Source organism: Mastigoproctus giganteus, chromosome 4 (genome assembly GCF_048544385.1).
Source record: "Mastigoproctus giganteus isolate SK-2022 chromosome 4, ASM4854438v1, whole genome shotgun sequence".
NCBI lineage: Eukaryota > Metazoa > Arthropoda > Arachnida > Uropygi > Thelyphonidae > Mastigoproctus > Mastigoproctus giganteus.
The window spans coordinates 110,372,758-110,397,969 of NC_143578.1; the positions used below are offsets into that span (position 1 = coordinate 110,372,758).

The window sequence follows — 25,212 nt, forward strand, 5'->3', positions numbered from 1 at the left end:
TGTGCAAATGTGACCCCAATTCACAAAGGAGGATCAAAGGCTGACACAAGTAATTATAGACCTGTGAGCTTAACTTCTGTTCCAGGAAAATTAATGGAGGCACTGGTTAAAGAAGCACTGCAGGATCATTTAGACAAGACTTCAGTTATAGCTCAGACACAGCATGGTTTTGTTAAGGGGAAGTCTTGCCTGACCAATTTGATTGGATACTATGATGCAGTCACAAAAGAACTGGATGCAGGGAATAACTTTGATATTATATACTTGGATCTCAGAAAGGCTTTTGATACTGTTGCACATGGAAGACTGCACAAATTGGAGCAGTGTGGCATTGGAGGCAAATTGGTGCTATGGATAAATGGGTGGTTGAGGGGGAGAAGACAGAGAGTGGTAATCAATGGACACTGCTCATCGTGGACTAATGTTATTAGTGGAGTCCCTCAGGGTTCAGTATTGGGTCCGTTATTGTTTTCTGTATTTATAAATGATATTGATGATGGTATATGAAGCTTAATGTCCAAGTTTGCAGACGATACGAAGGTTGGCAGGGTTATCAAGGACACTACTGACACTATGCTACTGCAACAGGATCTGGAAAGGTTGAGCAGTTGGGCTGAGAGGTGGCAAATGAAGTTTAACATTGACAAATGTAAAGTATTACATATGGGAAACAGCAACCCCAGAGCTACGTATCAACTCAGTGGTACTACACTGACAGTGGTAGAGAATGAAAGGGACCTGGGGGTGGTTGTGCAGGCAGATATGAAGTTTTCTGAGCAGTGCAGATGGGCTGCAAGAGTAGCTCATGGTGTATTGTCGATGGTATATAGGAATTTTTCTAGCAGGGATAAGGAGGTGATTATTCCCTTGTATAAGGGAATGGCTAGACCGCACCTAGAGTACTGTATACAGGTCTGGAGGCTTCATTTCAAGAAGGATGTAGAGATGCTGGAACGAGTACAGAGAAGGGCAACAAGATTAGTGAATGGAACAAAGGGGTGCTCTTATGAAGAAAGGCTTATGTTTTGCAAATTACAGTGTCTGGAGACTAGGCACCAGCGAGGTGATCTGATAGAGGTGTATAAAGCCTTGAATGGTTTGAGCATGCTCAATGCTGATGGGATTCTTCCTCTTGCTCAGAATAATCACCTGAGAGGGCATAAATTCACATTGAGGAAAGACAGATGTAGGATAGACGTGAGGAAATTTGCCTTTAGCCAGCGGGTGGTTGGTTGCTGGAATAGACTTCCATCCCTTGTCGTGGAAGTCCCTTGTCGTGGAAGTTGATAGCCTAAATAAGTTTAAGGCACAGCTGGACAAGTATTTTGAACGAACAGAGGTGTGAAGTGGAAGTGGTTATTTTTTATTTATTTATTTATTTTTTTTTTTTTTTGGCTGATGCTGCATAAGCTTGCTTTCTTGCATCAAATGCCTCTACTAATGGTAATGCTAAAGTAACCCCAGAGAAACGCACCAACTGTGTGGTAGTACACTTAAGGTGGTAGAAAATGAAAAAGACCTGGGAGTAATTGTGCAGTCAGATATGAAGTTTTCTGACAATGCAGACAGGCTGCCAGGCAGGGCATGGGGTTTTGTCAATGATATATAGGAATTTTGCTAGCAGGGAAAAGGAGGTGATTGTCCATCTGTATAAGGCAATGGTCAGGCCACACCTTGAGTACTGCATACAGGTCTGGAGGCCTCATTTTAGGAAGGATGTCGATTTGCTTAAGCGTGTACAAAGAAGGGCAATGAGATTGGTGAGGAGAATGAAGGGATCCTCTTACCAAGAGAGGCTTAAGTTCTGCAAATGGCAGTGGCAGGTGACTAGGCACCTACGTGGTAATCTGATTGAGGTGTATAAGGCCTTGAATGGGTTGAGCATGCTGAATTCTGATGGGATCCTTCCACTTATTCATATTACGAACCTGAGGGGACTTAAATTCAAATTAAGAAAAGACATGTAGAATAGATGTGCGGAAATTTGCCTTTAGCCAGCGGGTGGTTAATTGCTGAAACAAATTTCCTTCTGTCGTTGTGGAAGTTGATAGGTTAAATAAATTTAAGGAGGAACTGGACAGGCATTTGGAGGGAATGGTGGGATTTTTTTTTTTTGGCTGATTCTGCATAAGCTCATGCACTTGCTTTCTTGCATCACATGCCACTACTACTACTATTTTCTTCCTCTTCCTTCAGAAGTGAGATTTCAGTTCTTCAGAAGGTGGAGAATAGCTCCACCTTCTGAACTTTCTTCTGCAGCATCTAGATTCCTTGTACCTTCTGCTCTCTTTAAAAAATCAGTAATTTGGGTTTGTTTGCTTTTGCTTGATAAAGCTTTGTAAATTTCTTGGTATCGAACTAAACATTTTTCAAGCTCCCTTTTGAATTTTGTGCTCCTTTCAGTCAAAGAATCTGCATTCAAAAAATAAGATTCTAAATGCTTGGCTAAGTTTATGCCTTCCTGTATTATTTTTTTGTCTAAAATTTGTAACTTCAGAATTTTCAACTGTGCTATCATTCTCTGATGCTATTTTCACTAATCCACCTCGGCAATTTCTTTTTATAACAACAATTCGTAAACGTCTTCAGAAGCCCTACTGACTTAGCAAGTTCTACTATCGCACTGATTCCATTTTCTGCTGGTTCAACCATAGTACCTGAATGAACTGACTGGCTATACATTTTTCCAATATGCATTTAATGTTGACAGTTTTACTTCTTTGAGCAATAAAGCTATAATTCCGATACTGTTCACAATTGAAAAATGTTTCCATGCCTCCATTACTTCAATAGATTTGGAATCAATTGTTTCCAAAATCCATTGTAACAATTTTCTGATGGAATGAGTTTTAAAGGTAGATATAATGTCTTGATTTTATGGCTGAATTAAAGGAGTTGTATTAGGTGGTAGGAACATTGCTTCAACGTTTGGATGGCTTAAATCTTTTGGATTTTCTGGTGCATTATCCAATAGTAATAAAACTTTTAAATCTATATTTTTCCACTTTAAATAGTTTTACACAGCTAGCACAAAACAATTTAGAAACCATTCTTTAAATAAATCAGCTTTCTTGCATCAAATTGCTTTTGTGGGTAAACATATGGGTAAACTCAATTTTATTTACACATTTCATTACGTGAGGATTAGAGGATCTATAAACCACCATAGGTTTTATCATGTAATCTCCTGATGCATTACTGCAAATAAGTAATGTTACACAATCTTGTGATGCCTTGAAACCTGGTACAGCTTTCTATTTTTTGAAATAAACTTTGTTGGGCATTTTGTTCCACTAAATTCCTCTCTCTCTCTCATCGGCATTGAAAACTTGATGGGGTGTGTATCCGTGTTCTTCAATAATTTTTTGAAATTCCTTTGCATACTTCTTGACAGCTTCATTATCAACCGATGCACTTAAACCTTCAAGTCTTATGTTATGTAATGAGAAGCAGTTTTTAAATTGCTCAAACCAACCTTTACTTAACAAATTCCAGGTTAACAGAAGATTCTCCATTTTATTTTAAATGGTTATAAATGCTTAGTGCCTTTCGTTTAATTACATTTCTGTCTAATGGGATCCGTTTTTTTTACTGCTATCGTCAGTCCAAATACTGAATGCTTTTTTCATTTTCTCAATATTAGCACTTGGGAACGAGGTGTCATATTTGTGGAAATGAAAGCTCCTGTAGCAACAGGAGATCTAATTTTCTGTTCATTTTTCTTTATGGTCCAGATTATTGCTTTATTTAAATTTAAACTAATTGATATTTCTGTTCACTGACTTTTTTTTTTTTTTTTTTTGTGTAATAATTTAAAACATTAAAAATAAGCAATTAATAACAAAGAACACAGCACGCACGTTGCAATAAACACAATATGTGCAAGTGAGATACAGAGTAATGAGTTTTTGAAATTTATGTTTTTTTTATAATTGAATATTTCATGGGAGGGGAAACAATTCAACCTAATAACATGAAAATCCATAGAATTCCACCCATCAGTACTATCGCAAATGGAATGAGATCCAGTTTACTACCTGTTTAATAATTAGATTGCACCAACAGAAATTACCAATAAAACAGAAAGTGCAAATTGATTTTTGGTTAGTGACGTCCAGAAATGTGCTTTAGAAAAATACAGTATCACGAAGGTGATAACGATTAGTGAGTCAACAGCGGGGATTTACAAAAAAGAATGGAAACATTGAAAAATTACATCCAACATAATAGCCATCTTTTCCAAGCACAAAAGCTCAAAAATATGGTGTTATGCGAGGTTTCCAGCAATGCTCTAACCGTGTTAGAGCAAAACCATGTTATATTGGTACCGTGTTGTGCAAGGATTGCCACAATTTATCAATCGTGTTAGAGCAAAACCGTGTTGTAGAAGTACAGTGTTATACCTGGGTTGCCTGTACATCAAGTAATACTAAATGATAATACACAGCATCGTAATCATAAAAACTGTGTGTGTCTATCAGTGGGCATCAAACATACTTAAAAATCTGGACACATGTGGGAAGTAATAAAATCTAGTGGGCCTTCAGCCAGACATGTACTACAAAGGAACATAAATCATGATAACTCTGGGCCATTTCGTCTTGCATAACTCCTTATGCAAGACAAAATATGTATGTATCATTTGTGGTAAATGTGTTTTGTTTATTTATAGACACTTCAGTGATAAAACACATACAGAACTGCACCGAAATTGAAGTATGAAGTCAATTGAAAGGTAATAATTGGTCTACATCCATTCATGAACTTGTTACTGTACTTTTAGCTCGCATGGTGCTAGAAATTTAGAACTGGATAGTTTTTGGTCAACTATATGGGGGTCTCAATTTTTAATGATGCATTGTCACATACCTTTTGTGAAATTAAGCAGTTCATAAGATTCAACATACATTCTTCAAGTAAGGAGCATCTTGGAAGTCATAAATTTGCTTTAGCTTCAGAAATATGTACAAATTTATTTACAACTGTAAAGCTTGCTATATATCTGGAGCAAACATTAGAATAGATGAGCACTTTTTACATTTTTATTAACAAGCAGCTACTAGCCAGAATCTGGCAAATCTACTTAATACATTCATGCATATTATATTATATATAGATTCATATGATATACAGATTCAAAGTCATATGAATTACAATGTCATAAAGTAAGCAAGATTAAATGCAACAGGGCATAATATTTCTACCAATAATTTAATGTCTTCAGTAGTCCCTGTTGCCCTGTTGCATTTAATCTTACTTAAATATTATCGCATACACCTTTTGGCATCTCACATATTGTGGGATTATCTTCACAACTGGGTTGTCATGTTTCAAGGCCAACAAGCCTTGAAACGGTGCCGTCTGAGAATAAATAACAATAGTCCATTACTTATTCGAGGTAGTGCAATACATGGTAACTTGTTGCGAAGGAGGAGCACAATATGAGATACAGTTGAAGTGATATCTTTTACACTACTATCAAGTTTTTCCTTTAAGAGTTTTCTATGGTGTTTTTACACCGATATTATATAGATAATGTCATAAAGTGAAATGAACATATAACATGTCCAGGCAATAAATCACATCATATATTAGAATTAGTCAGAAATATAATAAATGAGCAGCTATTTCCAGCCAAAGCTAGATACCAATTCACCCTATATGGCCGAAAACCAGACAAATTTGATATAAAGTTTTTGTTGGCAGCTGAGATAACTTCAAATATCTAATGTTACAAATTTTGAATTGAGGTAGAAATGTAGCCACTGATAACTTCTTTACTAGTTTTGAATTGGCAAAGAAATTAGTTTAAAAAAAAATTTACTATAGTTGAAACTGTGAATCGTGCTTTTAAAGAAGTTCTAACTTCCATGAAAAACGAGGCAGAATTATATTCCACTTCAGTTTTCAAACTTGATTATTGCATGCTGACAAATATCAGGCCAAATCAAATAAAAATGTTATAATCTTGAGATACACTTCATACATGAAGTGTACTCAAGATTATGATTATATTTATTGCATCGCTTGTAAGCATTGCAAAACTGTACAAGTATGCATCGTGTGTAAAAAGCACTTATGTGGAAAGTATATAGGAACTGTTGAAAAACTAATTTTTTTAAATTGTGAAAATTAATTTTTAAACTTTTGTTTATTTTCTAGACAAAAGAAAAGATTTCTGTTCAGAGATTTGCTATCAGAAATATTACTTTTATGTGTATTACCATAAGCATAACACTTGCCAGTTACTTTATATCAGTGCTTATAATAAAATATTGAAAGCACAACTTAACTTTTTATGCATCTCTTTTATGCACAGTGGTCAAAATGACCTTCAGAAATGGTTTCAGTTATTTTTGCTAGCCAGCAGTTCTAGTGTTAAAGTCATCTGATGTGACTTTCTCAGTTCATATCAGTGAAATTATTCTTTTAGGAATGAAATCCTTTTTTTTTTTTTTTTTTTTTTTGTTTTTATCCTTCTGAAAATCTTGTCCTTTATCTATCTTTTGTTTTCTGAATGCAGGTATTGGCTGCAACTTCTGTTCTGTCTGTACTCCTACCCCCGTTGCATTCTGACTAAAGATAAAGCTGATTTAGTAACATTTTACCTTTCATCTAACTCTCCTATTGACAATCTTGGTAAACCACCGCCTGCCCAGTACATTTCACTCATTTCTTCTGTGGTCTTTGACAGAAGGATTTTAGAATTCTGAATCATTTTAATGCCAAGAAAGTTTGTTCAGAATATCTCCTCTCGATCTCAAAATAAATGTTCCTAAGTTGTGCACCTGTTCTGTGCTGCCTTTTTACTTTATTATTTCGCTGGTGTTTTTATCTCATATCCAGTCAGTTCCTTATAAGGAATACAAATCTCACTGTTCCAGTTATTTCCCCATTGCACTTTAGTCAACTGTTTCCAAAGTAAAAAGATATCTATCAACTGTGAACTTTTTAACTATATGAAACCCTGCATCTGATCAATGATTTCCAATATAGATTTTATCAGTGTCAATCTGCTGGTGATATATTGGCTTATGTTACCCATCTTTGGACCAATTCATTGGTAAAGTTGGTTAACCTCCATTAATTGCTTTTTATATTTTCAAGGGTGCTGTTTGCCATAAATGTCTTGAAATGAAGCTCCCACCTTATGAATATCCAGCTGTTTTTTTCATCTGAATATGCAGTTCTCTTTCTGACTGCTCAGCGATGGTACATTGCTTTCTGTCTTCTGTACTAATGCAGGTGTGAGAGATGTGGCACCCACATCTCTTCTTTAATCTCTACGGCAGCCAGTCTGTAGTGCTTTGGCCTCAAGCTAGTTATCCCCATACCTTGGAACAATAAATTCACCATTCCAACCATTTGGGGATTTTATCCCCGCCTTCCCAGCTTCTCACTTGAATACAACTTGAAGAGAATACTCTTTCTTCAGACATCATGTGATTCATACCCAAGTGATGCACAAATCCATGAATAAAAGAGAATACTATAAGGCTTTGTTTGCTTAATTTGTTTGTTATAAACCACAGGAGGAAGTTCTGAAATTGTCAGACTGAAACTTGTAATGTTTGTTAGCTGTAACCAGTAGTTATTCTGATTTATTAATTTTTTAAATCTTTATAAAAAATTTTATGAATGCTTGGTTGAGCAATTAATTAAATGTAGGTTAAAGTATTTTCTCTTTCAGTAATGTATTATTAACACAGATAGTGGTGCTAAGAGTAGCAGAAGATACTATCCACACTGCTTATACAGGCAGTTCCTGCTTTATGATTTCCCAGGTTTATGAGTTTTTTTTTTTTTTTTTGTTTTTTCTTCAGGTATCAACAAAATCAAAAATATGAACATTAATTGCAAAAAAATAATGTTAAACATTCATAAATACTGCATATGCTCATTACAATACAAAACAATATGGTGTATCCCCACTTTACGATATTAATCCGTTCCAGAGGCACCATCATATTAATTCCTTCCAGAGGCACCATCGTATTAATCCGTTCCAGAGGCACCAAAATATCATGATGTGAACCCAATAACACATTGTTTTTTGGTTATTCGTTCCAAGACTTCAGAAGTTGAAATTTTTGCTATATAACTAAGCTATTTATCTCTCTAAAAGACTATTTTTATATAATTAAAATTGTATTAGTTGCTAATTCAAATCATTAAAATGCACTATACTTTCATCGTTATCATAATTATGTTCTGTTACAAGAATAAATTTTGAATACCTTTATGATATTTTTCTAAAGCACGTTTCTGGAGTTAATGACCATAAAACAATAAAAACAATTTGCACTTCCGGTTTATTAGGCTTTCTGTTAGTGTAATCTATTATAAATGGGTAGTAAACTCAATGTTATTGCATTTGCAAAAATACTGATAGCTGGAATTGTGTGGGTTTTTATGTTATTATGGTAAAATGTGTTTTCCCTTCACTGAAATCTTCAATCATATAAAAAACATAAATAAATTTTCAGAATTTTCTCTTCATTCCTTTTTTTCCAAGATTGGTCTTTGCATTACTTTGTGCCTGAAGTAAAACAATATTGTGAAGATAATAATATTCCTTTTTGGCTGATTCTGATTTTAGATAATGCACCTGGCCACTCACCATTTCTGCAACACCACCACCCTAATGTTAAAAAAAAATTTTTTCCCACCAAATATAACACCACTTTTTCAGCCAATGAACCAGAGCATTATTTCAACATTTAAAGTGCGTTATCTTTGGGAAACATTTGACATGCTAATTAATGCAACTGATAAGGAGGAAGGTCCAACTCTTAAAGAATTCCATATTTTAGATGTAATTAAAATAATACAATGAACCTGGGACAAAATTACAGAGAAGAACATGAAGGGTGTTTGGGATAAACTGCGTGCTCAATTTATTGATAATTTTGAATATCAAGAACCACAAGAGATGGTACAAAATGAAACAGAAGCAGTCGTTACTATTGCTAACCGATTGCAGTTTGATGTTTCTTCAACTGATGTCATTGATCTGCTTCAGGCACACAATGGAGAGCTCACCAATGAAGGCCTCTTTCAAATAGCAAAATGTGAAAAAGCTGAGGAAAAAGAAAATTTAACAACTGAACTCCTGCTTGTTCTTTCACGCTCAAGGGGCTAGATGAGGCTTTTCAACACAGAAAAAGCAATTGAGATTTTCGAGTCACACGATTCAAATTTTGAGCATACTAGGAAAGTTGCTACAGATTTATAAAATGCTTATGCATACTATCATGAAATTTATAACAAAAAGAGAAGACTATCTTGGAAACAAAGGCCTCTTGATGCATTTCTGAAGAAGATGACTCCTCTTGCTTCCAACAAACCAACAATGAGTGATCAACGAGTGTGCATTTAATTGATGATGATGATGATGATGAAGAATAAAAAACATTGTTTAACGTTTGTAAACCATAAATAATTTCTTTATTATTATAATTTGATTGATTTTACAATCTGAGTTTTATTTCTTTGGATAAATCTATCATTTTTATACATAAACTAATTAGCTAATTAATTGCATGGTTGAGAATGTAACCCCTGTTTTTAATATTACATCTATGGGAAATAAATGTAATATTACATCTATGGGAAATAAATTCCCGCTTTACGAGCACATGCTTGGAACGAATTAACTCGTAAAATCAGAAAAAAATGCAGGAGAAACTACTCCCTGTTTTTTTTTTTTAAGTGGCAAAGACTTTATCATACCCTTTATATGTTGCTCTTCTGTCACTGTGTATGTCATTCATTTTAGTTTGATAATCTTCTGTATTTGATTTTTCATAACATATAAAAAAAAAATGAATTTATCACAAGTTGAAATTAATTCTTAAGACATTTTTATGGTACAGAGAAGAGGACGGACAAATCTGCTGTATCTGGTGCAATTCGATTGCATATCAGCGTAGAGATCAAAGGAGAAGAGAAAGTAGCACCATATCATGTCCAGTACACATGTTTGCATGAGGTAAATTGCTTTCTATTACTGTTATCATCTAAACTTTGTGTTCTATTCTAAGCAAAGCAAATTTTATCCTACAGAGTGTTTACTTATGAAAGCAGGGTTTGAAATGCTTTGTTCTGTAATATATTCTGAGCAGTCATGCCAGTTTTTTTTATATTTAGAATAGAATAATTGCAAATAAATTTTTAAATAAATTGTTCATTTCTACTGCTTAGTTCTTACATGTTTTCACTATTCACTAGTTTCTATTAGTATTGCCAAAATAATGAAAAGAAGCAAAAACTTATTCGGTTGCCCATAAAAAAAAAAGTAATGATAAATAAATAAAATAGAAATATAACTTTACCCAGATCATTTTCACATTCCTTCTAATAATTTGTCCAATCCTTTTTTGAATTTATTGAAACTGCCCACTTCCATGGTACTAGTTGGAGTGTACTCTCTGATTAAATGTGAGTTTCCACATGTCTTTTGTGCAGCCATCATTTGTTGCTTTATGTTAAATTTTTAAATGCATATGTTGTCTGAGAAAGAATAAAGATGCCATCAGTGATTAGTATACTTAACCCATAAAGCCATATACACTTCAGTTAGGTCACTACACAGATGCCAGTTTATAGAGACAGAAATTTACAGAACTCATGTCTTTCTTTGTAATAATATCCTTTCTTACCCTCAGCTAAGCTTGTTTGCTCTTCTCTGCACCCTTTAACAAATGGCATGGATTTGTTAAAAACAGATGTTTCCAATTTTGTATTTGTTACTCCAGATGTAGCTTAACTATTTTTAAAAATAGTTTTTCTGGCTTTACGAGTTAATTTGTTCCTAGCACGCTCGTAAAGTGATAATTCCTTTATATAATTGATATAACCCCATTGTTTAATAAATGCTGATTTCTTAATATATCATGAGCAGTCATGACACTCTCCTATATTCAGAATAGAATAAATCCAATATAATATATATTAGATAAAATAGCCATTTCTACTGCACCTTTTTGCATGTTTGGGTACTTAGTAATTATTACTTAATTATATAAATTGACATAATGATCGGTTACATAATTTTTGTGTACAACAGATGTTACAGAAAATTGTTTGTTTATAATGAACTGTTTGTTATGTGTTTGTTTTGTGTGCTTGATCCAATGGTCCTCTTTATTTTTCTCAATTGTCAGTATTTTTTACAGTAGTTGAATCGTTTATGATTTTGAAACATAGCACCTATTGTTTTAAATTTTTTCTTTCTTTTTTTTTTTTTTTTTTTTTTGTGTTCATTTTCCTAGCTACCAAATGACGGTGTATGTTATCTTCAGACTCATTTTAGGTTTGTGGATACAATGCCTCTGGATAATCAAGACAAGTTGTTGGCATTCCATTTCTATTGTGATAATTTCAGGTCAACATTACAGGGATAGTTTTGTGGTAGTCATAAGTGTATGAATTTTGCTAAATTTGAATTTGGAGGGGGGGGGTCAACAAACCATCACAACAACTGCTGCTTTTGTACGTTGGATATATCAAAGTTTAAAGCATATGCAGATCAAAAAGCTGTAATATATCCCAACATACCATCCTCTATTATAGCATCACACAGTGAAAACCCGCCAATTTCCATCACCCTTGTAGAGAAGAATTTTCAAAATTGGATGTGAAGCTGGTTAACAGGATGATTGGGATTCTCCTCATAAGCCTTTCAAGTAAGGCACTACATTTTCCTTATCAGCAAGGATTACATGACTTAGTGAAAAACTTAGGTTAAATCTAATATAGAGCTCTTAACATCTTCTTCAAAAGAGATTTACTGATCTCAGCTGTGTGACTTCCACATACCCCAAAAGATAAGTCACTTATGCTTTTATACTGTTGCAGGATCCCTTTAGAACTGTTTTGCTTCGATCTTAAAAAAAAAAATTGGTATTGGGGCATAATACAGAGGAAGTTTCATAGATGGTTCCAGCAAATGTTTGAAAGCTGTGTGTGTGGGGGGGGGGGGGGAATGCCATTGCTTTGCAGTGATGCTGTACATGCATTGATTCATATTGCAGACTGTTTATATTAAAGAAGACTACAAAAATGTGAAATATTTGTTTGAGAAGATTACATATGACCAGCATAAATAGTCCTATCTCTGTGGATTTCAAGATACTGTGTTCCTTTGGGGTTTGCAAATAGGTTTCACTAAGTTCTCTTGCTTTCTCTGCCTCTGGAACATCAGGACAGTAGATTAGCACTATAGCAGAAGAGAATATTCTGCCAGAATTGCAACTTGGTGCATATAATTTAGTAAACAATTCCTTGGTTCCAAGAAAAAGTCTTGCTTCCACCTCTTCCTATCAAGTTGGGACTGATCAAGCTGTTTTTTAATGTATTCTATCTTCAGTGTAATACCTAGAAGCATATATAGTCTGTTTCCAAAATTGTCTGAAAGGTGGCATATTTATGGGTCCACATAAAGCAGAAGTTGACATCACGAGTACCTGAAGACAAAATGACTTAAACTGATTGAAGTGCCTGGCAGTCATTTTGCCTTTTGGTGATCGAGCCTGTGCCCACCAAATGTGGAGGATGCAGAAAGGTCAGGGAATGACCACCGTATATCCCCACAGCAATATGTCCTTTGTTGCTAATGCTCCTAAAAACAAATGGCTTTTTTGTGTAATGTTAAGAGTGAAAGTACAAAAAAAAATAGACAAGTTGATTAAAATTCTGCAAAAGTGGCATGAAGAATATCAGTCAGGCTCCATTACTTTCATTCTCACCTTGGTTTTTCCACACCACATATCTGGATTATGTTGGGAAGGAACATAGAGAGAGATTCCATGAGTTATTTAGTCAATGGACACAAGGTGCCATGGTGTGTGACTATGTCTGCTTCTGGCTCAGAATGATCATGCCGACTACAGGAGACTGAAGTTCAGTTGTATTTTAGGATTTTTTTTTTTTGTTGTTGTTGTTTAACCTGAGGAGTGTCTTAATTTGTGATTTTTGTTTTTTAAGGTTCTTGTTTACTTGTAGCAGAGATTAATAATCTATTCTATATAGAAGTTAAACATTGTCAGTAAATTTGTATATTATTATTTTTATTTCATTTTTGGGCAAACTATTGGTGCTACCTAAAAATTAAGTCCATATTCAGAGTCGCCATATCCAAATTCATTAATAATACACCAAGAAATGCAAGTAGACAGAACCTGTTTTTGAAAATGTGTTCCATAGTGCAATATTTGATATTGAAGATGATGATATATATATATATTTTTTTTTTTTTTTTTTTTTGTTTGTTTGTTTTTGAGATATTTCTTTACCATTTGAACAAAATTTTATTTAAAAGACAAAACAAATATAAATTAATTCATTATTATTAAATAATAGAATATGGATAGATTCTTTGCTAGTTGACTTAGAATTTTTGAGGAATTATTTCAAGGAGAGTTAGATTTATGTGTTTTAAAATGTTCATAGCTGGAGCAGCCAATTCATTAGTTGTCATCTGTTTTTTCCTGGAAATGGTCACAACATACCAGTGGATTTTCATGTGCATTGAAGTGTGTCATTTCTCTTCCTAGTATCCAAACCAAAAGTTTTTCTTCTTACTTCCTAACTTAATATTTTACACAAATCACCATTAGCTGAGAAGGCTCCCTCTGCCTTCCTTGGCCAAGTGGTTTCTGTGTTCCTCAAAGCATTATGGATTATACTTTGTTTCAACTACCATTTTCTTTATTTATATATTAGAATAGCTTTTTTGCATTATAAGAAGAGAGGTTCAGCAAGGAAATCCATCTTTCTGTTTCTTCTTCTAACAGTTCTAACAAACTAACTCAGTCACTTGATCACTTTGTGGCATTACTCCCCATAGTAGGTCCAAAAACCTGGATTGTAAAGCTAACCCCCAGCACCAAAAGGAGCAAAACATGGACTGCAACAATTTTCCACCAATTAAAACTGAAAATCCAAATTCTGTGGATTTGTATAAATGTGTAGTGACTTAAAAAAAATCCAAAGGATTTGAGGATGGATGCTACCTGAATAGAATATCCAGCGAAGGTAAGGAAAGCCAACATGGGAAACTTCGAGAAAACTTACCAGGCAAAATCATTTCCCGCTACCGTAGTTTCTCCCAGAATTCTCGGTAAACAGATGGTACATGTTATCAGTAGTGGCAGTAGAAGTCGATAACTTTGTATTGATTAGTTTTTTCTCATTATTAAAAACAGCTTATCGGAGTTCATGAGTGTAATGCCTTCGCGGCTGAAAATTACTTATGGGTACACCCTAAGACTGAGAGAGTCTGGAGGGTCTATCTGTAAATAAATTTCAGCTGCAGAGGCATTACACTCATGAACTCCGATAATCTGCTTTTAATAATGAGATAAAACTAATCAATACATCGTTATCGACTTTTACTGCCACTACTGATATAACATGCACCATCTGTTTACTGAGAAGGCAGGGAGAAACTGCTAGTGGGAAACAATTTTGCCCGGTAAGTTTTCCTCTGGTTCTCATGTTTGCTTTCTTTACCTTAGTCTAATATCCAAGTTTCCTGATTCTGCATTCTTTAACAAACCGTAGACAGTATCACTATTTTTCACACAGAAACGTCTTGAAAGCATTGCTGGCAACCTACTGTTTGAGGCCACCAGCTCCAAAAAAAACTGACCTCATTTAGTGGATTTCCAATTAATGTGTCCCCATGTTCCATACTCGATAGCTCTAAATATGTAATCTCAGAATGGGACCTAATGAATGTCTCAGAAGAAGAAGAAGAAACTGTCCAGGAACTGCAGGATCAGAAGGCCACATAGGCAAAAAGAATTATGCTGAAAAAAAGATGGCAAGATTCTTCCAGCTTGCAGCATCATATTAACATTTAGCTCACCAAACCTACCTTGCTCAGTGAAAGCCGAGTCTTTGAACTGTCACATTTGCCCATATATTCCAAACCCAATAAGATGTTATCAAATGGTCTGCTGATGTGACTCAATATTGTCTAATTGTCAATCAAAGCAGTGTTCTGAAGCTGACTCTAATGCAGGGGTGGGCAACTTTTTTCGTCAGCGGGCCGAATGAAATTTTCGTATCATGATGCGGGCCGAATGAAATTTTCACATCATGATGCAGGCCGGAATAGATTGAACGATTTAATAAAAAAAATCAGAACCTAAAAAAATGTTATATTACTTGAATTACCAAATTATTAATGTATTTTTAAAAAAAATATCTGAATGTCCAATTATCATCGAAAATGCGGCATTCGGCATCAATTTTTCTTTTTTTTTTTTTAATTGGCTCATTTTATGGGCTATAAATTATATTAAATTAAAAATTGTAATAATTAGAAAAGGCATAAAACATAAAATATCTCGCACCAATATTATTTTTTTCAATAAGAAGTCAAACCCAAAGGAACTTCGTTCGATCGATGCTACAATAATAATTAGGAAATAACTCTTTGACGCTGCGTAGAATCACTTGGTTACTGTTGTACTGGCCGCGATTCCCGATTGAACCGAATTAAGCCGAACGTTTACAGCGAGTGTAGTCAGGTATGGATTTTCTATATTTATGCATTTACCGAGGGGGCCAGATTCAACATCGTCGCGGGCCGGCTGTTGCCCACCCCAGCTCTAATGCCTAGTCTTCACTTTGCCCCAGTTATAATGGCAATTATCCTGCCTTTTCTAAAACTTATGAACAGTGGAAATACAGGGAAAAAATCAAGAAATACAAGACAGAAAAAGTCTCATTTTCTGAAGTAAGAAAGCGGTTACAACAGCAGATGCCAAGACATATGTATGCTGAAGCTTCTCAGTAACTTCATTCAGTATCAGTTCAGACTGATACATCAATTGCTAATGGGCTCAGTCTTTACTCTCTTCTGTTCCTCAGCCCTCACAGCAACCGATTTCAAATAGGGCTAACAACACACCAGCCATGATACCACCAGCTGCCTATATATCTCCTGTAAGATGTGCAAACAGAAAACACAGATCCTGTTAGCAAGAAGCACATTGACTCCTTCCTTGTGGATGTCACTGAAATTTCCAGGCAATATGAAACCGAAAGCATTCTGAAGATCCATCCAGTGGATAATATGGATATGTCCTGAAAAAGGCCTCTGAGGTTGGGGAAATTCATATTTTAGCATTAAATCAGCTCACACACCAACATAAGTATTTACTGTAACTAAAATATTTACAAATTAAAATAAATAAATATTTACAAAAACTTCTATTATATTAAATTAAATTATATACATGTAAAAAAAAAAAAAAAAAAAACATTAAAACTGTGATAAAATCCTTGAGATAAAATACACTAAAATAAACCGGATTAAAAGCAATAAAAAATCTCTGGAGCTTTCGGAAGCATCGGCTTCCTTCCTCAGCAGTAACAAAACTTCTTGCAGCACGTCCATATATAACAGGCTCACGGTACTTATACACGTGGTGCAGTCGGCACATGGTCTGAACTGGAAGCGGAAATAGCTCGGGAACGTGTTAAGCAAAACCGTTCATCCATACTTAGGATGATACTTTCAAACAGAGGATGCATACGCATACCTCTGTCCCTATTCATAATATTGTGGTCGAATGAACAGATTCGTAGACTCTCGAGCCATTTACGGTTCCAGAACCCATGCGCTCGATCCAAGATAACCGCATCCTCTGGGGAGATTTGATGCTGCTTCTCCCAAAAATGTTCGGCCACAGCAGACTTATTGTAATCAGCAGTTTTTATAGCATTTGCATGCTCCCCTAGACGATCCTTGAGCCGTCGTTTTGTCTCGCCCACATAACATTCCCCACAATTCGGGCATTTTATCCTATACTACTCTACTACTCAGGTCCTTTGCTATTGGGTCTTTTACCTGAGACAACACTGTGTGCAACCTCCGCGCCCGGGAAGCTGCACACAGCGTGTTTTATAACCCCGCAAAACTCTAGCGAGATGCTCGGTAACGCCCGGATAGTAAGGAATGTATGCGGTAGCCACAGGAACAAACGGTTCCTGATGGTTAGACTCTATTCCTCTACTAAACCTGTCTATGATCCTCTGGGGGTATCTGCATTTTCTAAGGTCTACTGTGACTCGTCTAATTTCACATTCTTTGTCCTCAGAGGTGGTGCAGTGTGACCCTGCTCTATTTAGTAGAGCTTTCACTACACTATTCTTATGCTGCCCAACTTGTGCTGAACTATAATGGGTGTACTGGCCTCTGCACATAGGTTTTTTAAACACAGAAGTTTTGAGTCTAGGGCCTATCCTAGAGACCAGTACATCCAAGAAAGTAAGGGTACCTCCTGTCTCCACCTCTGAGGTAAATTGTATAAATTGGGAGAAGCTATTAAGCCAATGGAGTGCATCATCCTCTCTCCCCATTTGGACCACGGTGAAGGTATCATCAACATACCTTTTCCATTTCTTTATGGGAAACTGACATCCACTAAAAACCCTGTCCTCTAACTCCTCCATGGCCAGATTGGCCACGATGGCGCTAATAGGAGATCCCATGGCTGAATCGTGAACCTGTTTGTACATAACACCTTGGTACATCATAGTGGTGCTGGCCAGACAAAGTTCCACACCCGAACAAATATCCTCTACATTTAAAAGCGATCTATTACCCAAAGAGACATCATTACTCAAAGATTTTCTAACACAATATATTCCATGTTTAATTGGAATGCATGTGAATAGTGATACCACATCAAAAGAAATCATGTTCTCGTTTTCATTTACAATCAAATCTTTCACGAAATTCACAAATTCTTTACTGTCTTTTATGACATAGTTGGACTATGACACCCATTATAGTTCAGCACAAGCTGGGCAGCATAAGAATAGTGTAGTGAAAGCTCTACTAGTTAGAGCAGGGTCACACTGCACCACCTCTGAGGACAAAGAATGTGAAATTAGACGAGTCACAGCAGACCTTAGAAAATGCGGATACCCCCAGAGGATCATAGACAGGTTTTGTAGAGGAATAGAGTCTAACCGTCAGGAACCATTTGTTCCTGTGGCTACCGCATACATTCTTTACTATCCGGGCGTTACCGAGCATCTCGCTAGAGTTTTGCGGGGTTATAAAACACGCTGTGTGCAACTTCCCGGGCGGAGGTTGCACACAGTGTTGTCTCAGGTAAAAGACCCAATAGCAAAGGACCTGAGTAGTGGAGTAGTATACAGGATAAAATGCCCGGATTGTGGTGAATGTTATGTGGGCGAGACAAAACGACGGCTCAAGGATCGTCTGGATATAAGGAGCATACAAATGCTATAAAAACCGCTGATTACAATAAGTCTGCTGTGGCCGAACATTTTTGGGAGAAGCAGCATCAAATCTCCCCAGAGGATGCGGTTATCGTGGATCGAGCGCATGGGTTCTAGAACCGTAAATGGCTCGAGAGTCTACGAATCTGTTCATCCGACCACAATATTATGAATAGGGACAGAGGTGTACGGATGAACGGTTTTGCTTAACACGTTCCCGAGCTATTTCCGCTTCCAGTTCAGACCATGCGCCGACTGCACCACGTGTATAAGTACCGTGAGCCTGTTATATATGGACATGCTGCAGGAAGTTTTGTTACTGCTGAGGAAGGAAGCCGATGCTTCCGAAAGCTCCAGAGATTTTTTATCGCTTTTAATCCGGTTTATTTTAGCGTATTTTATCTCAAGGATTTTATCACAGTTTTAATGTTTTTGTTTTTTTTTTTTTTACATGTATATAATTTAATTTAATATAATAGCAGTTTTTGTAAATATTTATTTATTTTAATTTGTAAATATTTTAGTTACAGTAAATACTTATGGTTGGTGTGTGAGCTGATTTAATGCTAAAATATGGATATGTGATCTACTTATAGCATTCATGATCATATGTGATCATGAATGCCATCAATATACTGCAGCTAAAGCTTCTGAAGTAAGAAAATTACTTATGGGTACACCCTAAGACTGAGAGAGTCTGGAGGGTGTATCTGTAAATAAATTTCAGCTGCAGAGGCATTACACTCATGAACTCCTATAATCTGCTTTTAATAATGAGATAAAACTAATCAATACATCGTTATCGACTTTTACTGCCACTACTGATAACACGCACCATCTGTTTACCGAGAAGGCTTTAGCTGCAGTATATTGATGGCATTCATAAGATAATTAAGCATTATAATCCAGTTGGCATCTGTTTTATGGAAGACATATTTAAAACCTCAGGTATCTCCCTCAATAAAAAATTATACTCTCTTTTGACAAGACAAACGTGTTACAGATAATGCTCATTGAGTAGTAGCCATACTCCTAGATTCATGAGTCCATTGCAAATGCGTCCTTTAAAAATCTCCATTGTAGCTGTTGCTTCATGTCTAGTGATTGGCATTACTTTGACACTTGGTTTGATCTACCTGCCATACAGTCATCCTTGTACCGTTTATGAACTTGTAGATCTTAATCTGCAGTTGCCAACCCATTTTTGTGCATTGGGCCAATTCAGTTTACACCTTCCATTGTTGGGGTTCTCTCAATGCAGATGGACAAGAAAAATTCATTGAAATGCTTGTTGAATGATAAAATCTAAGCATACTAAATGCTGGCTCAACAACTTGAATCCATCTCCCTACAGGAACAAACTCTGCAATAGATCTCTTTCTGTCTACTCTTCGACCCTCTTTCCTAGTATCGACTAGACAGATCTTGATCTTCTCAGTAGTGATCAGTACCCATTAATATGTAAAATTCAAACAGGACACTCCATAACCTCAGAAAATTGCATAAAATGAAATTTTCCAAGACAGATTGTCAAAATACACGTCTCATATATCCTTTGTTGATTACATCATGAAATCATGTCCTATTGGACACAGTCACTAACCACAATAAGAAACAAATACTAGTAGCTGCATCTACTGCCATCCCACTATCACAGTCAGTCATCCCTAGAATCATGTATTATTGGTGGAAAAACGAGGATTATAATAGTGCAAAAAAAAAAAAATAAAAGAAAAAAACCGAGTGTAGTCTATTCCACACTCTTTTTATTTTATTTTATATATATATATATATATATATATATAATATCCCGTCAACTGATGATACCACCCATCAACTGATATGATTTCTTGATTCTCAAAATCAAATCTCGAATAATCAATGTGGCTTCAGGAAAAAAACCCTGGATCTCATGGTCAAAGCTGAAACAAATATCAGGAATGTATTTATTTGAACAAGCATCTTGTTATTGTATACCTTGACATAGAGAAAGCCTTTGACATAACATGGCATTCGAGTATCTTAAAAGACCTTCATTTCCTTGATCTGACAGGGCACTTATCATATTTAATGCAAAACTTCCTTCAGCATAATTTCTTTGAACTTCACTATCAGCAAGTCCTCTCACAAATCTGTATACGAGGGAAAAAAGTCCCAAAAGGCAATAAGAATAAATCATATGATCAAAAAATTTCCCAACACTGTAAACTCATACCTCTATGCCAATGATCTGAACTGTTTCTTACAGTTCGCAGAATTTGAACTTCAAGAGGCAACTCCAAATCTTAATAATATTGAGCTATGGATGGTACAGAATGGTTATCAACTGTCTTATCAGACATCTAGAGTCATATGCTTTTGTAAGAAAAGGAAGATACATCCTGATCCAGTGCTACACTTAACAAATCATCCTATCTTGGTTGTGAATAGCATTTGCCTCCTTGGTCTGATTTTTTATATTAAGTTGAACTTCTTAGAATGCATTAACCATCTACAGATTACTTGCAAAAAAAAAAAAAAAACATACTTAGTTGTTTCTTCTACAACATGAGGTGCAAATTATTACACCTTACTTCACTTATATAGAGTTATAATTAGTTCTTGTCTTAATTACAGCATCCCAGTGTATTCTGCTAGGGAGAAGCATACTAGCAAATCTTGCCTCTGTTCAACATTCTACCCTCAGGATTGCTATATATGCTTGTAGAAAATTGCCTATACAGTCTTTGTCGAGTCCCATGAACTTCCACTCAGTCTCAGGAGAAAAATATTACTTCTGAACTATGCAGTTAAAATTTGAAGCCTGCCTACCCACCCCATTTGGCTGATACTTAGTGATCTACAGTTTACAATATACAGTAGTCCCAATTAACCACGAGGTTCCATGTTGTCCGAGGTGAATTGTCAAAAAGTTGTATATACCTTGTCATCAAAGACGAGTACGTTGTTCAGTGCAGAGCAGGAACTCACACCAATTGACTGTTGAGCCATGCTGATCTTTTATGTTTGTTGATTTCGTGACATTTTACTCCCTAATTTTAAAGATTTATTAAAAAAGATTTTAAAATTTTACTCTAATTTTTAAATTTTTTTTATTTGTCATCTGTGTTATTAGGGTCAGTGTAAGCTATGAGTGGAAAACGGAAGCGTATTGTTGTCGTTAGATATGAAGTTGAATTCAATCAAACGTTTTTATCAAGGAGAAAGAATAAAAAAAAAAAGTGGCTAGTGACTTAGGTGTTGGTGAAGTGACTGTAGGTGAAAGAGAGAAGAAATTGAAATATTTTACTCTCAAATTTTCCATATTTTTTTATTTGTCATCTGTGTAAGCTATGAGTGGAAAACAAAAGTGTGTTGTCTTTAGACATGAAGTTGAATGCAATCAAATGCTTTTTTCAAGGAGAAACAATAAAAAAAGTGTCTAGTGGCTTAGGTGTTCGTAAAGTGACTGTAGGGAGGGACTGGAGGAGAAAGAGAGCAGAAATTGAAAAATGGGGTATGCAAAGAGCATCTAAATGTGATAGTGAAAATTGGAGGAGAAAAACAATTGAAAAAGGAGAATTTGAACAAACTTCTGAAGCTCTTTTTTTTTTTTTTTTTTTTTTTTTTTGTGGTTCACACAGATGAGAGAGAGAGAGACAAAGGAAGCCCGATTTTAGAGGCTAAGGCCTTAGAATTTCAAAAGCATTTTAATGAAGGGGAAGAACAATTTACCGGAAGTATTGGTTGGTTCAATCTTTGGGGAAAAAAGGCTTGGGATTAGAAATCTGAACATCACTGAGGAAAAATTATCAGCTAGTGTGGAAGAAATAGGAACTGATAAATTATCAAAAATTATTCAAGAGGAAAATTTGAATTGCAATCACATTTACAATTGTGATTATGAAACAGGCTTGAATTATAAAATGCTCACATCCAAAACACTTTTAGCTAGAAAAGAAAATCAGCTTCTGGTTATAAACAAAGCAAGGAGAGAATGGCAGTACTGGCATATTCAAATTCATCCGTGCCATAACCTTAAACTAACTCTCATTGTCAATCCCTGTTAACTATACAAATCAAAAAAAATGAAAAGATGAATTCAAGTTTTTTTAAACAGTAGCATTAGCAAAAGTATGGTGCAAGAAAGCAAGCTTATATAAAAAAAAGAAACCCTTATTTCACCCATCCATTCATTCCATATGTTTGTCAAGTTCTGCCTTGAATCTGTTTAAGCTATCAACTTCCACAACAACAGGTGGAAGTTTGTTCCACCAATCAACCACCTAAAGGCACACTTCTGCACATCTATCCTACAACCGTTTTTCCTCAATTTGAATTTATGCCCTCTCAGGTGATTATTCTGAGCAGGAGGAGGAATCCCATCCACACTGAGCATGCTCAAACCATTCAAGGCTTTATACATATACCTCAATAAAATCACCTCACAGGTGTCTAGTCTCCAGACACTATATTTTGCAAAACTTAAGCCTTTCTTCATAAGAGAAACCCTTTGTTCCATTCACTAATATTGTTGCCCTTCTCTGAACTTGTTCCAACAGCTCTACATCCTTCTTAAAATGAGGCCTCCAGACCTGTATACAGTACTTAAGTGTGGCCTGACCATTGCCTTATACAAGGGGATAATCACCTCCTTATCCCTGCTAGAAAAATTCCTGTATATCATTGACAAGACACCAAGAGCTGCTCTTGCAGCCCGTCTGCACTACTCAGAGAACTTCATATCTGCCTGCACAATCCCCTCCCCCCCAGGTCCGTTTCATTCTCTACCACTGTCAGTAGTACCACAGAGTTGATACGTTGCTCTGGGGTTGCTGTTTCCCATATGTAGTACTTTACATTTGTCAATGTTAAACTTCATTTGCCACCTCTCAGCACATCTGCTCAACTTTTCTAGATCCTGTTGCAGCAGTGTACTGTCATTAGTCTCATTTAACAACCCTGCCAACATTCGTATCATCTGCAAACTTTGACATTAAGCCTGATATACCATCATCAATATCATTTATAAATACAGAAAACAACAATGGACCCAACACTGAACCTTGAGGGACTCCACTAATAACATTAGTCAACAAAGAGCGTCCATTAATAACCACTCTGTCTTCTCCCACTCAACCATCCCTTTATCCATAGCAGCAATTTGCCTCCAATGCCACATTGCTCTAATTTGTGCAGCAGTCTTCCATGTGCAACAGAATCAAAGGCCTTTCTAAGGTTCAAATATACAAGGTGTCTCAAAAATATTGGTAGAAATGTTTAAGTGAGGTAGGTAACATCTAAAGGAATGTGAGTCGCATAGGAACCTATAACCGGAAATGTCACCGTAAGTCGGTACACAGTGCTGTTCATCAGTTCGCGAGAGGGATAATTTCTGGTTTACTCATTCAAGCAGTAGTCGCCGCACGAAGAGCATACATCGATATACGAACTGTGAGCTGTCAGACATGCATCTAGTGTATGGATTAGCAGAGGGCAATGGACAAGCCACTCAACGAATTTAGGGAGAACACTTCCCAGACAGATATGTACCGGACCACTGTTTGTTTGCGCGTGTGCATCAAAATTTGTGTGATTATGGGTCATTTAGAGATAACAGGAGAACAGGCAGACCACGTTCGATGCGAACTCCCGCCATAGAAGAAAGTGTGTTGAATGCTGTCCAGAATAATCCTACTACCAACACACATGCCATTGCAGTGTACAGTGTGTCTGACACAACGATTCCTTACACCCCTTTCATCTCCAAAGGGTTCAGTTACTGCTCCCCCAAGATCATCCTGCATGTGTGGCTTTTGCGCATTAGTTTCTCCAAGAAAGTATTCAAGACTTGAATTTTTCAGCCTATGTTTTGGTCATGGATGAAGCTTATTTCACTCGGGATGGCTTATTCAATCAGCACAATGGCTCGTGTGTGGGCTCATGATAACCCACACGGTGTGCATCCCCATGTGGACAACATCGCTTTGCAATAAATGTGTGGGCAGGTATGGTCGGTGACTGCTTAGTCGGCCCATACCTGTTACCATCCCGCATGAACTCTGCTAAATATCGGATATTTCTTGAACAAGTTCTACCAGGGTTACTTGACAATGTTCCAGCAAATGTGAGACGCAACATTTGGTTTCAACATGACGGGGCACCTGCCCATTATGGAAGGTGTGTTCGTGACCATTTGAACAGGCGTTTTGGGCGTTGATGGATTGGCCAGGGTGGACCCGTTGCCTCTTCCCCACACTCACCTGATTTATCGAGCCTTGATTTCTTTCTGGGGGGGGGGGGTGCCTCAAATCTATCGTGCATGAATCACCTGTAGAGACGGAAATGGATCTTGTGGCGAGACTCGTCTGCGCTGCTGCTACTGTCAAAGAAACTCCAGGTGTGTTCGACCCTGTCTGCCAATCCATGCTGTGCCGGTGTCACACATGCATCGCGTCTCGTGGTGGAACCTTCGAGCATCCGTTGTAACATCATGAAATGCATCCATCTCGTACTCCATTGTTAATATTATGTCAATTAAATGTTTGCCACTAATTACTGTCTTGTGTCATTTCTGCTTCTTGTGCCTCTGCTACTACTTTCCCGTGACGTTTCCGGTTATGGATTCCTATGCGATTCACATTCCTTTAGATGTTACCTACCTCCCCTAAATGTTTGTACCAATATTTTTGAGACACCCTGTATATCAAAGTTATTCTTTGCATCCAGTTCCTTTGTGACTACATCATAGTATCCAATCAAATTAGTCAGACAAGACTTCCCCTTAACAAACCCATGCTGTGTCCGAGCCATAACTGAAGTCTTGTCTAGATGATCCTGCAATGCTTCTTTAACCAGTGCCCCCATTAATTTCCCTGGAACAGCAGTTAAACTAACAGGTCTGTAATTACCAGTGTCTCCCTTCGATCCTCCTTTGTGAATTGGGATCACATTTGCACATCAGTC

The 25,212-nt window shown here is 36.4% G+C and overlaps 1 protein-coding gene across 1 annotated transcript in view; it reads left to right on the top strand.

Moving 5' to 3' along the window:
* Positions 1-25,212, top strand: part of unc-13 (protein unc13 homolog) — a 1,321,962-nt gene that overhangs the window by 752,581 nt on the left and 544,169 nt on the right. Inside the window, exon 22 of the mRNA XM_090372343.1 lies at positions 9,876-9,991. Within this exon, the coding sequence (XP_090228469.1) occupies positions 9,876-9,991 (116 nt within the window). The remainder of the gene's footprint in view (positions 1-9,875; positions 9,992-25,212) is intronic.